The 16142-nt window shown below is 35.8% G+C and overlaps 1 protein-coding gene across 1 annotated transcript in view; it reads right to left on the minus strand.

Annotated features, from left to right (window-relative positions):
* The window catches only part of FRMPD4 (FERM and PDZ domain containing 4), a gene marked incomplete at its 5' end in the record, with an annotated part of 552900 nt that overhangs the window by 127089 nt on the left and 409669 nt on the right, over nucleotides 1-16142 (minus strand). The window contains 2 exons of the mRNA XM_053707589.1: nucleotides 9223-9342; nucleotides 10105-10236. Of these exons, the coding sequence (XP_053563564.1) occupies nucleotides 9223-9342; nucleotides 10105-10236 (252 nt within the window). The remainder of the gene's footprint in view (nucleotides 1-9222; nucleotides 9343-10104; nucleotides 10237-16142) is intronic.

Raw genomic sequence — 16142 nt, forward strand, 5'->3', positions numbered from 1 at the left:
CGAGTTTGCCTGGGAGGCCAAAAAGTGAGCGGTACAGCCCATAACTACAAGATCCATACCGTAAACTGAAAGTCAGTAGTTATGGGTTTTATGCTACAACACCGTAACATAAAACTCATATCTAAAGTGCTAAAAAGTACACTAACACCCATAAACTACCTATTAACCCCTAAGCCGAGGCCCTCCCGCATCGCAAACACTATAATAAAATTATTAACCCCTAATCTGCCACTCCGGACATCGCCGCCATTATAATAAACATATTAATCCCTAAACCGCCGTACTCCCGCACTGCAAACACTAGTTAAATATTATTAACCCCTAATCTGCCGCCCCCAACATCGCCGCCACTATACTAAAGTTATAAACCCCTAAACCTAATCCTAAATCTAACCCTAACACCCACTAACTTTAATATAATTAAAATAAATATAATAAAAAATTCCTATCATTAACTAAATAATTCCTATTTAAAACTAAATACTTACCTATAAAATAAACCATAAGCTAGCTACAATATAACTAATAGTTACATTGTATCTATCTTAGGTTTTTTTTTTTTTTTACAGCTAAGTTTGTATTTATTTTAACTAGGTAGACTAGTTAGTAAATAGTTATTAACTATTTACTAGCTACCTAACTAAAATGAATATAAATTTACCTGTAAAATAAAACCTAACCTGAGTTACACTAACACCTAACCTTACACTACAATTAAATAAATTACATTAATTAAATCCAATTAACTAAATTACAAAAAAAACAAACACTGCCCTTTTAAGGGCAATGCCCATCCAAATGCACTTTTCAGGGCAATGGGGAGCTTTTTAGTTTTTTAGTTAGGATTTTATTTGGGGGGTTTGGTTGTGTGGGTGGTGGGTTTTACTGTTGGGGGGTTGTTTGTATTTTTTTTTACAGGTAAAAGAGCTGATTTCTTTGGGGCAATGCCCCGCAAAAGGCCCTTTTAAGGGCTATTGGTAGTCTATTGTAGGCTACGTTTTTTTTTTGTTTGTTTTTTGGGGGGGGGGGGCTTTTTTTATTTTGATAGGGCTATTAGATTAGGTGTAATTAGTTTAAATATTTGATCATTTCTTTTTTTATTTTGTGTAATATAGTGTTTGTTTGTTTTTGTAATTTAGTTAATTGTATTTAATTAATGTAATTGATTTAATTGTAGTGTAAGGTTAGGTGTTAGTGTAAGACAGGTTAGGTTTTATTTTACAGGTAAATTTGTATTTATTTTAGCTAGATAGTTAGTAAATAGTTAATAACTATTTAATAACTAGTCTACCCAGTTAAAATAAATACAAACTTGCCTGTGAAATAAAAATAAAACCTAAGCTAGCTACAATGTAACTATCAGTTATATTGTAGGTATCTTAGGGTTTATTTTACAGGTAAGTATTTAGTTTTAAATAGGAATTATTTAGTTAATGATAGGAATTTTTTATTAGATTTATTTTAATTATATTAAAGTAGGGGGTGTTAGGGTTAGGTTTAGGGGTTTATAACTTTAGTATAGTGGCAGCAACGTTGGGGGTGGCAGATTAGGGGTTAATAACTTTAATGTAGGTGGCGACGACATTGGGGGCGGCAGATTAGGGATTAATAAGTGTAGGTAGGTGGCAGCGGTGGCAGCAGATTAGGGGTTAATAAGTATAATGTAGGTGTCGGCGATGTCAGTGGCAGCAGATTAGGGGTGTTTAGACTTGGGGTTCATGTTAGGGTGTTAGGTGTAAACATAGCTTTTGTTTTCCCATAGGAATCAATGGGGCTGTGTTACGGAGCTTTACGCTCCATTATTGCAGGTGTTAGGCTTTTTTTCCAACTGGCTCTCCCCATTGATGTCTGTGGGGAAATTATGCATGAGCACGTAAAACCAGCTCACTGCGGCGCTGGTATTGGAGTGAGGTATGAAGCTAAATTTTGCTCAATGCTCACTTATTGCCTTCTAACGCCAGGATTTTGTAAACTTATAATAGCAGCGCTGTAGGGAGGTGAGAGGTGGCAATAACTTGCAAGTTAGCACCGAGCAGCTCTTACCACAAATCGTAATCTAGCCTTCTGGCCATCTGGAGGATCACTTGTGCCTGGCTTCTTGGAGGACTTCGGCCCGGCTGGGTGAAGACATCTCAAGGTAAGGTGATCTTCAAGGGGTTAGTGTTAGGTTTTATTAAGGGGGGATTGGGTGGGTTTTAGAGTAGGGTTGGGTGTGTGGGTGGTGGGTTTTAATGTTCCGGGGGGTATTGTATTTTTTTTTACAGGTAAAAGAGCTGATTACTTTGGGGCAATGCCCCGCAAAAGGCCCTTTTAAGGGCTATTTGTAATTTAGTATAGGGTAGGGAATTTTATTTTTTGGGGGGGCTTTTTTTATTTTATTAGGGGGATTAGATTAGGTGTAATTAGTTTAAAAATTTGTATTTTGTTTTTTATTTTCTGTAATTTAGAGGTTTTTTTTCGTAACTTTGTTTATTGTATTTAATTGTATTTAATTGTAGTTAGTTTAGGTAATTAATTTAATTATAGTGTAGAGTTAAGTGTAATTGTAACTTAGGTTAGGGTTTATTTTACAGGTAAATTTGCACTTATTTTAGCTAGGTAGTTATTAAATAGTTAATAACTATTTAATAACTATTGTACCTAGTTAAAATAAATACAAAGTTGCCTGTAAAATAAAAATAAACCCTGAGATAGCTACAATGTAACTATTAGTTATATTGTAGCTAGCTTAGGGTTTATTTTATAGGTAAGTATTTCGTTTTAAATAGGATTAATTTATTTAATTGTAGTAATTTTATTTCATTTTATTTAAATTATATTTAAGTTAGGGGGTGTTAGGGTTAGGGTTAGACTTTGGTGTAGGGGTTAATACATTTAGTATAGTGGCGGCAAAGTTGGGAGTGGCAGATTAGGGGTTAATAAATGTAGGTAAGAGTCGGTGATGTTAGGGACGGCAGATTAGGGGTTAATAATATTTAACTAGTGTTTGTGAGGCGGGAGTGTGGCGGTTTAGGGGTTAATACATTTATTTAAGTGGCGGCGATGTCCAGTCGGCAGATTAGGGGTTAAAAACTTTAGTTAAGTGTTTGCGATTTGGAGGGGGGGCTCGGTTTAGGGGTTAATAGGTAGTTTATGGGTGTTAGTGTACTTTTTAGCACTTTAGTTAATAGTTTTATGTTACGGCGTTAACCCATAAAACTCTTTACTACTGACTTTTAAATGCAGTAGGAGTCTTGACAGGAGAGGGTGTACCGCTCACTTTTCAAGCAATCGTAATACCGGCGTTAGGAAAATCCCATTGAAAAGATAGGATACGCAATTGACGTAAGGGGATTTGCGGTATGTGAAAATTGTGGAAAAAAAGTGAGCGGTACACCTGTACCTGCCAGACTCGTAATACCAGCGGGCGTTAAAAAGCAGCGTTGGGACCCCTCAATACTGCTTTTTAAGGCTAACGCAAGACTCGTAATCTAGGCGACAGTCTTTTATCCATTTGTACTGAGCGCATCACTAAGAGCTACAGTAGCTCAAAATCATGTGAGTAGTTTTCCTATTGTGCTTAAAGGGATATTCTCATATTGTTTAACACTATGAAGGTTTCTATACATTTTCTTTGAAGTACGAAGAAGATCACCTTTTGAATAGTATCCCATTACATTATAGTGCACAGTGTTGTATGGTATAATTTCCTTTTTAACTTTAATTGTTTATAGACACTGTTCTAATTTTGCTATATACTGTTTTTATATTTTTTTAATCTTCAGAAGTGAATATACACATACGGTACATGTGTAAAACATAATATTAAGATATACTCAATAAGTTTAAACAAAAATTATATTGCAAACTACCAGCTCAGAGCTGATATCTAAGTCTGATGACTGCTGCTTCTTAACTATCAGTTACAGGCTCACGAGAGCTTGACCTCGAAGGCGCTCCAAAGCAGCATTTGCAGCTTCTTAAATAGAGCCGATGATTTTCTTCCCCTGACTTTTCAGCACAATGATTTTGTGATGATTTTCAAGTAGTACATTTGCTGGATGTATTTAGTTTAGTTGGACTTTATTCCAGACTGTATGGTTTGAGTACAAGTTATTTTATCTGCAAAGTAAAAAAACAACAGGCACCTGTGAAAAGAAGATTTAAATATAAGGGAATCGTTTGTACTTAATTGTCTTAATATTATCTACTTACCAGCTTCCCTGAAGTATGGGGAATCCTCCATATCAACAACCCCTGAACATTCTATGCCTCTTTTAAAATATTTAGTTTCTCAGTATTTCCACTGATTAAAGATTGTCCAAATTGGACATCTACCCCTGATTTCTTAGCATACTTGACTATAAAATAACAGTGGATTTGCTATCTAAAGTTGACAAAGACAGTGTCCGTTTTTTTTTTTTTTAACTGACAATAACTTGCATTAGTTTTCATCCCAGATGTCAATAAAATTTAAGTGTACTTTATAACACCTTCTATAACACCTCACTGACGAGGCTCAATGAAGGCCGAAACGATCGTCTGGGGTTGCTGTTTTCCTTGCTCAGAGTATTGTTTCCTGGTATTTCAGCGCTGGACAGTTTGTAATAGGCGGGATCAGACTGATATACTACAGGAAAGTTCTACTCGGTAAAAAGCATTACTGGGCTAAAAGAAGTTGCACCTAGGTGGTAAATCGGCATAGAACAGGCTAACAATAGTATTGAGCCAGTTGTTCGTTCCTGTGAGTGTGCTTCTCTCTGTGTGACCTTCTATATATATTGTTATCAGTAATTTGGGGGCCTCCATATTTGTTAGGAAATTTACTGATATTATTTGAACCCTGTAACTGCTCTAGTTAAGGCTCAATATCGGTCCAGTATTCTTCATTGTGAGAATCTATATTTATTTTTTAAGTCCGACCTTTTTCTTTATTTGTGCTTACCTTGCTTTCTCTCCTACCATCCCCTCTCAGCAACCTTTTGCTGTCATTGTCCTCTCTCTTCTCTTCTGTCTCCCCTTCTTTCACACTTCCTATTACTTTACCCTTTGTCTCCCCTTTAACTTTGCCAGTCTCTTTTTCTAACTCCCTCTCTATCATTCACTCTCTCCTCTTTTCACTCCCCTTTACCCCAACAGCAGTCATACGCTTTGTGTGTATGTGTGCTGTCTTTATGTAAGTGTAATGTGTGCAAAAGAAGTGTTGTGAAAGAAAAACTTTAATGGTTATTTTTTTATACATCTACAGCCTGTTTGTCACTTTCATTCTAAATTTGAACTACACAGCTAAAATTCATCTAACTAATTTGAAATTATATGATGATACGATGGCTATCTTAATTTCCTTTCATGAAGGTCTATGTAAATCATGTGATAATGTCATAAGCACACCCATATTCATTCATTAACCATACAAACAAATTTAGATGACCTTAAATTATTGTACATGTAACTATGGCAATTTACAAACTACGAGGTTGATCACAATACTTTTAATGGCAAATGTTGTAGAAAAATCATTAGATAAACATTTCTAAGGATTGCGATTGATATATCAGTATTCAAATAGATTGCAATTACTAAACCAAAATTACCCAAGCATGCACATTATAGGCTAGATTAGAAGTGAAGTGCTAATTTATTGTACAAAATTTGACTATTTGCAGGAGCGAGATAATTAATCAGCCATTACAAGTGGCTGGTTATTGCTACCGCGAGCTTGCTGTAGCGATTAGCATAGATTAGATATCTGATTAATGAAAAAAACAGCACTAAAAGGGCCTTTACATTGCGGTCTATGGGAACTGTGTGTCCCCCTAGACTGCAATGTAAATATATACTCATATACATATATATTTATGTATTAATATGTGTATATACACATTTTAACACATAAATACACTGTATATATATATATATATACATATATATATATATACATATATATTTAAAAATGCTGCCCATCGCTGCGCTACTTACCCCCTTCACTGTGCTAGGAGCCTATGGCCTAGATTTAGAGTTTAGCGGTAGCCGTGAAAACCAGCGTTAGAGGCTCCTAACGCTGGTTTTAGGCTACCGCCGGTATTTTTTCAACCGCGACTTTTCCATACCGCAGATCCCCTTATGTCAATTGCGTATCCTATCTTTTCAATGGGATCTTTCTAACTCCGGTATTTAGAGTCGTATTTAGAGTCGTATTTAGAGTCGTGGCTGAAGTGAGCGGTAGAAATCTAACGACAAAACTCCATGTTTGTAAATATTTTTTTATTTTTTGTAACTTAGTTCTTTTTTATTTTTGTACTTTAGTTAGTTTATTTCATTGTAGTTATTTGTAGATATTTTATTTAAATAATTTATTGATAGTGTAGTGTTAGGTTTAATTGTAGATAATTGTAGGTATTGTATTTAATTAATTTATTCATAGTGTAGTGTTAGGTTTAATTGTAGATAATTGTAGGTAGTTTATTTAATTAATTTATTGATAGTGTTGTGTTAGGTTTAATTGTAACTTAGGTTAGGATTTATTTTACAGGTAATTTTGTAATTATTTTAACTATTTTAGCTATTAAATAGTTCTTAACTATTTAATAGCTATTGTACCTGGTTAAAATAAATACAAAGTTACCTGTAAAATAAATATAAATCCTAAAATAGCTATAATATAATTATAATTTATATTATAGCTATATTAGGATTTATTTTACAGGTAAGTATTTAGCTTTAAATAGGAATCATTTATTTAATAAGAGTTAATTAATTTCGTTAGATTTAAATTATATTTAACTTAGGGGGGTGTTAGTGTTAGGGTTAGACTATTAGAATAGCGGTGAGCTCCAGTCGGCAGATTAGGGGTTAATGTTTGAAGTTAGGTGTCGGCGATGTTAGGGAGGGCAGATTAGGGGTTAATGCTATTTATTATAGGGTTATTGAGGCGGGAGTGAGGCGGATTAGGGGTTAATAACTTTATTATAATAGCGGTGCGGTCCGCTCGGCAGATTAGGGGTTAATAAGTGTAGGCAGGTGGAGGCGATGTTGTGGGGGACAGATTAGGGGTCAATAAATATAATATAGGGGTCGGCGGTGTTAGGGGCAGCAGATTAGGGGTACATAGGGATAATGTAAGTAGCGGCGGTTTACGGAGCGGCAGATTAGGGGTTTAAAAAAATATGCAGGGGTCAGCGATAGCGGGGGCGGCAGATTAGGGGTTAATAAGTGTAAGGTTAGGGGTGTTTAGACTCGGGGCGCCATGTACTAAGCTTCGAAGTGACCGTCCGTCTGTATTTCCGCGTCAAAATTCGCTCACGATCTGCTTCTCGTATGTACCAATCTGCGATCTGCTCGAAAAACCACTATTTTCATCAGCGATTGTAATTTTACTCAACTCATCGTTCCGAAGCCTTTTTCCACTTACTACATGTTCGATCGCACGTAAATTCGCTGTAATCGGAAATTATGAATGTTACAACTAATCCGCCCGCTCCAACTTTCACTGTAACTTCGCGTGATTTGCTTCGCGACCATTTAGGTAGCGAATACAATAGAAAACTATAGGGGGTATCAACCTGACGCCAGGTAGAAGTACTTAAGTGAAAGGACTAGACTACTATTGTAGCATTATTGGTTTTTGGATCAGTGAATGAAGATGGAGACACTTTTACACATGTTTCTTTTCCGATTAATTCAATTACGAGGAAGAAGGGCTATACAGGCACCGGTTGACAACTTGCAAAGAAGGAGAGGTAGAAGAATTAGAGTCCCTAGAGTTTTCCTTCCACGTATGGGTTTGGAAAGCATTGCTGAACGAGAGATTATCCAGAGATTCCGTTTGGACAGAGAAGCTATTATGCAACTTTACAATGAAATAGCAGAATACCTTGAACCAATGACAGCGCGTTCACAAGCCATACCCGGACTATTAAAACTGTTGGCAGCCTTACACTTTTTTGCCACCAGTTCATTCCAAGCTGTGTCTAGCGTTATAATTGGCATCAGCCAGTCTGCTTTTTCGAGGCACCTAACCAAAGTTATTGATGCTTTGATGGTCGTCTTTCCAAGGTACGTGTGCCTTCCAGCGACTCCAGAAGAGTGGCAATCTGTGAAGTCTAATTTTTGTAGAATGGCCGGAATGCCCATGCGATTATGACACCTAGATCGTCACGTGGGTAAAGAACTAAACCAATCAGGTCGCAGACTGCTTCTTAACTTTGCTCTTTCGCGCCGAACGAAGCTTCAAAGTTATCAATAATCCGATTGTCTTCGACACACAATAGACGCAAAATTTTACGGCTTGGTTTTTAGTACATTCATGTAACGAAGTGCCATCCGCATGGTGTGAATGCCGGCGGGTTATTTCGATATGGTCTGTGCGAAAAAATTGACGCCTTAGTACATGGCGCCCTCGGGGTACATGTTAGAGTGTTAGGTGCAGACGTAGGAAGTGTTTCCCCATAGCAAACAATGGGGCTGCGTTAGGAGCTGAACGCGGCTTTTTTGCAGGTGTTAGGTTTTTTTTCAGCTCAAACAGCCCCATTGTTTTCTATGGGGGAATCGTGCACAAGCACGTTTTTGAAGCTGGCCGCGTCCGTAAGCAACTCTGGTATCGAGAGTTGAAGTTGCGTTAAATATGCTCTATGCTCCTTTTTTGGAGCCTAACGCAGCCATTCTGTGAACTCTCAATACCAGAGTTATTTAAAAGGTGCGGCCAGAAAAAAGCCAGCTTTAGCTACGCGGGTCGTTACCGACAAAACTCTAAATCTAGCCGTATGGAAGTACAATCTCGCAAGGGCAATGCTTCTCGCATTGTGATTGACGTGTTATAGCAGCACGCATTATCATGCGCTGGTATTACAATGTGGAGCGCTAATATCCCTTGCACATAAGCGATATTTAGCGCTCCACTTGTGATCTAGCCATAATTTTTTTTTTCATTTGACCCTGGTCTGATATCTTATAACATTATTAATGACAAATTGTTGTTTATATCAACATTACCATTAGGTTCTTAGAATTAGAACACAAATGGTAAGTTGTTCCATAAATCTACTATACTTTTTGTAAAGCATTTATATTATTTAATTATTTTTCATATATCTTCTAATTTCAAAGCAATGTATCTTATTCATTTTCTTTTCTTGCCAATATATTGTGCCTTCTGGGGGACCAATGTTAAAAAATGTTTTGTTATTTGCTTGAAATTGAAGATAGTCTATGTGAATTGCATATATATTGTATAAAAGCAAATACCTGTACATATAAGTATTCAAAGGCCACTGGGTCCCTCCGGAGTAAGTCAACTGGATCTTTTGGAACAAAGCTTATCCTGAACATACATCTCATCATGTGAGAGCTCGGTTTTTGTGTCACCTAAAACAATTCAAAATAAATTGTTTATAAAAAAGAGGTTACATTTGAAAAATACATAACACTAAGCTTATAGGGATGTGGTGGTCAAAATGGAAAAGCACATGGATGCATTTCGGTTTTGAATAAAAGCATTTTTACAATACACATGCATTTTAAAAATGTTTCTACTAAAAGATATCCCAGAATTTTACTCTGCACAAGAGCATGTGAAAAATATAGCCTATTTACATATGCTCTAAAGCCCAGTGATGCACACCACTGCTGGCACACCCTTTCAATGAGAATAAACAAAGCATATGTACCTATTCTATACATGCACCTATGCACGGTAAAAGCTATCACTGAAACAATGATAGGTCTTATTAGAAGCATTTTTGTCAGTACCTTTAAGTTAATTAAAAGTATTAGTATATTGTAGATTACCTATATATATAACCCAAGGTTTCTTTTAATTGTGTAATATAAATGCTAAATATATTTATGAATCAAAATATTGAAAAAATCATAAATATAGTAAAGAATAAATATATATTTTTTTCTTATGTTTATTCTTCCACTTATCAGTTAACTTGAGACTGGACAAAATTATGAAAATGGAAATTAATTAGATAAACTATTACTAACATTTCTGGAACAACCCTGACAGTATAACTTGTGTATATTTTCTTACTTCTAGACATGAATATTTTAAAGTATAGGGGTTAACTGCAAAAAAATATTAAGGTCATTTTAAAGCATTAAATAAATTAAATGAAACAACACCTGAGTTAGCGTCTCCTGTTCGTGCAGCAAAAGGAGTTTAGTTCCAGTTCCTTCTGTACGTTGCTCCAGCATCAAAGAAAAGTGTTCAATGCACTTTATAGAAAGCTTTTCTTGGAGTGTTAATATAACATCCTTTAAGGAGATAATACATTTAAAAGGTTATTAGATTACATTATTCTTTGCATTAGTCAAAGGTTTTTTGTTGTAGACTTAATCAATTCTTAATTGTCCCAGTTAAAAAAAAAACACACCTCATTTTGTGTATAATTGTGCTTGTCCCAAGCTTGCTTGAGAGGCTAAAAAGCTGATTCTGTAACCTGTAAATTATGCAATTCAGGAGCGTATTATCATGGCCTAGGCCAACAAGGCCCATGCCTAGGGTGGCAGATTTATGGAAGGTGTGGGGGGGGCACATTTTATGCATACTTGCATGAGCCATCTGTATATATTTATTAAACATGGGCATGCTATAAGCCAGTATTGGGAATGGCCTCTATAGGGAGAAGGAGTAGGAGGGCAGAGTAGGCAGAGATGCCGTCTGTAATAGTTGTCACTTTAGCTTTTGATGTTTTCTGGAGATGAATAAAACATGCTTATGCAGGGCAAGGGTCAAGTCCGACTCCTGCTGTTACACTTTATGTGTGTGCTAAATGCTAATGGAGGTGAGTGAGGCCTGACATACATTTTAAGCAATCTTTTTTTACCCCTTGGTTTCAAAAGAGGAAAGTATATACAGACGAGCACTATCGGCGTTCAGACTTCATCCCATAAATAGTAGCACTGGTAAGATATACACTGTTTGTTTTGTCACTTGTCTGAGGACGGGGTTACTCCCCAAAAACGTTTACATATGCTTAAATAAATTTGGACTTTACAACACGGTGAGTGCTCTCTCTTGATCAATTCCATATATATATATATTTACCTAAACGTTTTATTTTGCTATGTTGATTTAGGGCTAATTGTATTTATATTTTCATTGGTGAGCCCATGTTTATATGGGGAGGTGGGGAATAATCTTAGTAGTGTGCTTATAAAATATACTTACTGTTTAATGTCATTTTAAAGGGACATAATACTCATATGTTAAATCACTTGAAAGTGATGCAGTATAACTGTAAAAAGCTGACAGGAAAATATCATCTCTATGTAAAAAAGGAAGATATTTTACCTCACAATTTCCTCATCTCAGCAGAGTAAGTTGTGTGTAAAAAGTTATAATTCAGCTGCAGGTAAAAAAAAATAAAAAATGAAGAAATTAACAGCAGCCAATCAGCATCAACAGTGCTGAGGTCATGGACTCTTTTACTGTGATCTCATGAGATTTCACTTAACTCTCATGAGATTTCATTGTAAACTTCCTTACACTAAATAGGGAAATAAGATGAGAGTGCACGTAAGCTCACTCCCTTAGCCGTCCATGGACAGACATACAGATTTGCTGCTTAGAAGTCCTTTACAATGGGATGTGGCTACTGAGGTAAAATATCTTTCTTTTTTACATAGAGATGTTCAGGTGATATTTTCTAGTCAGCTTTTTACAGCTATAATGCATCACTTTCAAGTGCTTAAACATTTGGGTATTATGACCCTTTAACTACTGACATAGAGGAATGCTTGTGACCACTGGGAAGGATAGTTAGAGTATTTGTAGACAAATAAGAAATAGATATAGTTGAGGGGGTTATGCAAATAAAAGAGAAAAAAGAAGCTAATAGGAGAGAGTAGGGCTAGACTGCAATATATTTTATCAGTTACTTTAATAAAAGCAAATAGTCTGGTTGTAGTTGCTCAGCAAACGTTTTCTTTCACTATTATTGCTCTATAATTGCTTATTGTATGTTTGATTATATGTGTGTTAAAGTTATATTTTTCTATTTTGAATCTTAAAGATATGCTTGATAATTTGTCATGGTATATTATTTCAAAATATATTAGTTTACTCAAACTTTTTTCTTTTTTATATTTTGAGTTTGTTGAGGCATGACCCTGTTCGGAAAGGGAGAGACTGATGTTTAAAGGGATATTGTATGTAAAATCTCACCTATAATGTGTTTCCAATTACCCATTTTACCTGTTGGAGTGTATTAATTGTTTACAAAACTTCCTTTACATTTATTTTGTTATTTGGAATAGCTGATTTTGTCTCTTGAAACCAACACTTGTACTGAAAATTGCAACACTGCAGTATTTGTTTTAAACAAGAGATAGCAGCGGAAATCAATCCGCCAAGTTGAATTCAGGAGATAAAAAGAGACACCAACCCGTTTTGAAAGGGTATTAATGTGGCAGCATTGAATGCAATGAACTCTTATCAGCTACTTGTCTGTTAGATTTAGTATCAGCCTTATAATTTGTTTATAAATGTGTATTGTGAAATAAATGCTGAATAATCTACTTAATATATTTTTTATCCTATTATTGACATTTTTGAGAAGATTGCACATTAACCCCTAGAGCGCCTCCCATAAATCCATTCTCTAACGTTTACACTACCTACTGAGGAGTCTAGTGGTAGTTCTGGGAACGGCAGCCACATATTAGTGTGTAGACTATTATAACCCCTTTTTGTATATTCTAGATTTAGTATCAGCCTTATAATACCTTCTTTCTTGCAAAAATGTTCAACTGTTGCTCTTAAATGCATGAGAACATTTATTAGTTAATGTCCCTTTAAATTTGAAAATGCAATGGATACAACAAATACACAATATGTGCCAAATGTACTAAACAGCGCGTGGACAAGGTTTTCAATTTGAGAACTTGTCCATGTGGCTCTGCAGCGTACCGGCAGCGGACCCTGTTTTTCCGCTGCCCATATGTATCATTACACACTCAAGGGAGTGTGTAATGCCGCCCCTTCTCTTACGCGACCAATTGTGTGAGAGAAGGGCCTGTCAATCACCTTAAATGAGCATGTTCATGGTGATTTCTCTATGCCAACCAAGAGATGACAGAGATTGTAAGAAGCAGCATGAGCGAACCTGCCCCTCAAGGGCTCCAAAGCAGCTTACAATACTTAGTAAGTGGAACTCTATGCTACAGGTATAATAATCAGCTATCCCAAAGAACAGGCAATACAAGTAGCAGAAGTATTTTATTTTTTTCTACGACCACTTAAAGCAACATGATACAATTGTCTCTGTTCCATATGAGAAATAAAATTGTAATATCTATTACAGAACTTTTTAGTGGATGTTCCTGCACTGAACAACTTTTTCTGTGGGCATTATCTATATTAGTCAGTGAGCAGCTACATTTGAGTACTCAGTTCTAGACAATCATGTACTTCCTTTTAGTTTCACTTTAAATTTAATAATTTAATTTAAACTGCTTTTTTAACCTTTTTTCTTGCAAAAAAATAAAATAAAAAATTCAACATGTTTAACTGCTCTGTCATATAATGTCAGCAAAATGTAAGCAACAAGTCCCTGTAAGCTTCAAGAGACAAATCCAAATCCAATCTGCTATAGGTTTTACTTATAATCAGAACCAATGCCTGGATATCATGTTTTCATCTGTCTCACATAGATTTATTTATGTTGATTGTATAAACAGATGGTAAGGATTGTTAATAGGGAGTTGTTGAATTCAGTGAAATAAATACTGGAAGAGTAGATAGACACATGTGGATTAGGTAGATTAATGTGTCAATTAAACATTGCTGGCTGCAACAGCTCAGCTTAGGATCTCATTGGTCTCCTTAATGAGGACGAGAGAACTGCTGAGGATCAGAATACTTTAATGCCTTATACAAGTACAAATCCTGGGGTAGAAAGTTGATCAGAAATGTGATTCCCCATGATAGAAGGATATTGCTGAATAATCTACTTACAGTGGAAATTCTAATTACTGCGCAACACAAAAGGGCATGTGTAACTGATTTCCAAGGACACAATGCTTTATTTATGCTGCTTTGTATTTTATACGGCCTGTTTAACTAATTCATCTCATTCCAGGATGTGTTGCAATACTGTTATATTATTGCTACTGTTGCTTTGAGCAGATGTATCTTTTAATTAAAACCAAAATCTTTAATATATATATATACGTATATAAATATATATATATATATATCAACTTTAAATTTGCAGTAAACTAAGTGGCACCAACCTATATATACACAGAGATCAATAAGCAGTAGGCTTGCATAAAACACAGGAATGTGCGAGGTATAGAAGTCAAGTTCTATGTGTGTAGCAAATGGAGCAAGTCAAAGGCTAATAAAAGCACTGGGGTAACATATTGAGGAAAGAAATAAAGGATTGAAGCTCACCAATATGCCAAAAAGTAATTCACTTTATTGTAGAGACAGGCAGGGTCCAAATACCACAACGTTTCGGAGCAGTGTGCCCCTTAATCATGTGGCACACTGCTCCGAAACGTCGTGGTATTTGGACCCTGCCTGTCTCTACAATAAAGTGAATTACTTTTTGGCATATTGGTGAGCTTCAATCCTTTATTTCTTTCATTGATACAGGAGAGGTTGGTAGTTACTCCCTGGAGCTTACACCATTGGCGTGATTGCTGGATAACACTGACTTTCTACGTAACATATTGAGGAACCATGAGCCTAAGGTCATTTTATAAAGCGATGTTCCCATGAGTTCTATACAGTATTATGATCCATATAAAGGGACAATATGGGCATCATTTGTCTAACTGTGGATTTAACTTTGAAACCCTTGTGGTGTAGGCTTGCTTGAGCAAACCCACTGCTTCTTAACCTCTCCACCACCTTAACTGTGGCAAAGTGAAAGGAACAGTACCAGTAGCGGACCTACTCCACAAAGGGATTGGATAGAGCATGACATTTTAAACAACTTTCTAATTTACTTCTATGATTAATTTTGCTCAGTTCTCTTTGTATCATTTGTTAAAGAGTAATCTTAGGTAAGCTCAGGAGTGTGCGCAAGGCTGTAGTTATCTTTTTTTTTATCAATGTTATAAATGGCTATAGACACGTGCACACCCCTAAGCCCCTATCAACCTGCCTAACTTTACTCTTCCACAAAGGATACCAAGAGAATAAAAATGAACTGGAAAGTTGTTTCAAACTGCATGTTCTTTCATTACAATTAAATTTGGTCTTTACTGTCCCCTTAAGTCATCCATTTTACAGCAGTTGGGTTGTGGCAGTTTAGTGGCTAAAAATGATGGAGGTCTGGTGGTTTAGGTGTTTGTGAGACAGGGGAAGTAGTCGTTATTTTGACTTTACCAGACATTAGGCTCTGTTGGGAAATGTAAATCACTCACAAAATTATAGTGAGGCACAAAACAAATAAAAAACTATTTTTAATTTAAATGTACAAAATGCAAGCAGGAGGGTTGCGCTTGAGTGAGCTGGCCCTAAGTGTTTGATACATTTGTTTTCCGTTTCTGTAGCCAAAGGGGTATGGGAACATGAAACACTTAATGCAATGTAACAGTTTCCCTAGCATCCGCTCTCCTTGCACTTTTCTTTCTTGTCATCATCCATTGCTAATTCATATTTCAGCACAGGGCCCATATTTTACTGAATCTTTTTAGACAGCATCATTTTAACAATAGACTAATATCCTAATATTGTTGAACTTATTTTTTAAAAAAATCAGACATATTTGTTGAAATAAAGTAGTTGCATGGTATAGACAATTATATATTCAGGAACTGTTTCCAGTTTTGCGTCATGGATCATAATTTTCTAAACAAATTCAATTGAAGTAGAAAAAACTTTAGTATTGAAAAGACATATATTACTCTAATAATGACATCTTTACGTGGTACACTAAAAGGGATCATAGAGTACAGTTTACTTGTTGCAAATAAAACCAAAACAGCTGATAAATGTAATACACTAAGCCCTTAGTCAGATGTTATTACTGAGCTATCTTCCAGGTTTTATTTGCAGTGATTAAAGAGACAGTTGCCTTAACTTTTTACTGCAATATATCTTTTTACACTGCAGTGTATATGTGAGTGCTGTTATTTCATAGTCTAACATGAATTGCTTGCTCGGGTCAGTTGTATTTTTGCATTACTGCGGTCCTTGGCTTTAA

The sequence above is a fragment of the Bombina bombina genome, chromosome 3, assembly GCF_027579735.1.
Source record: "Bombina bombina isolate aBomBom1 chromosome 3, aBomBom1.pri, whole genome shotgun sequence".
Classification (NCBI taxonomy): domain Eukaryota; kingdom Metazoa; phylum Chordata; class Amphibia; order Anura; family Bombinatoridae; genus Bombina; species Bombina bombina.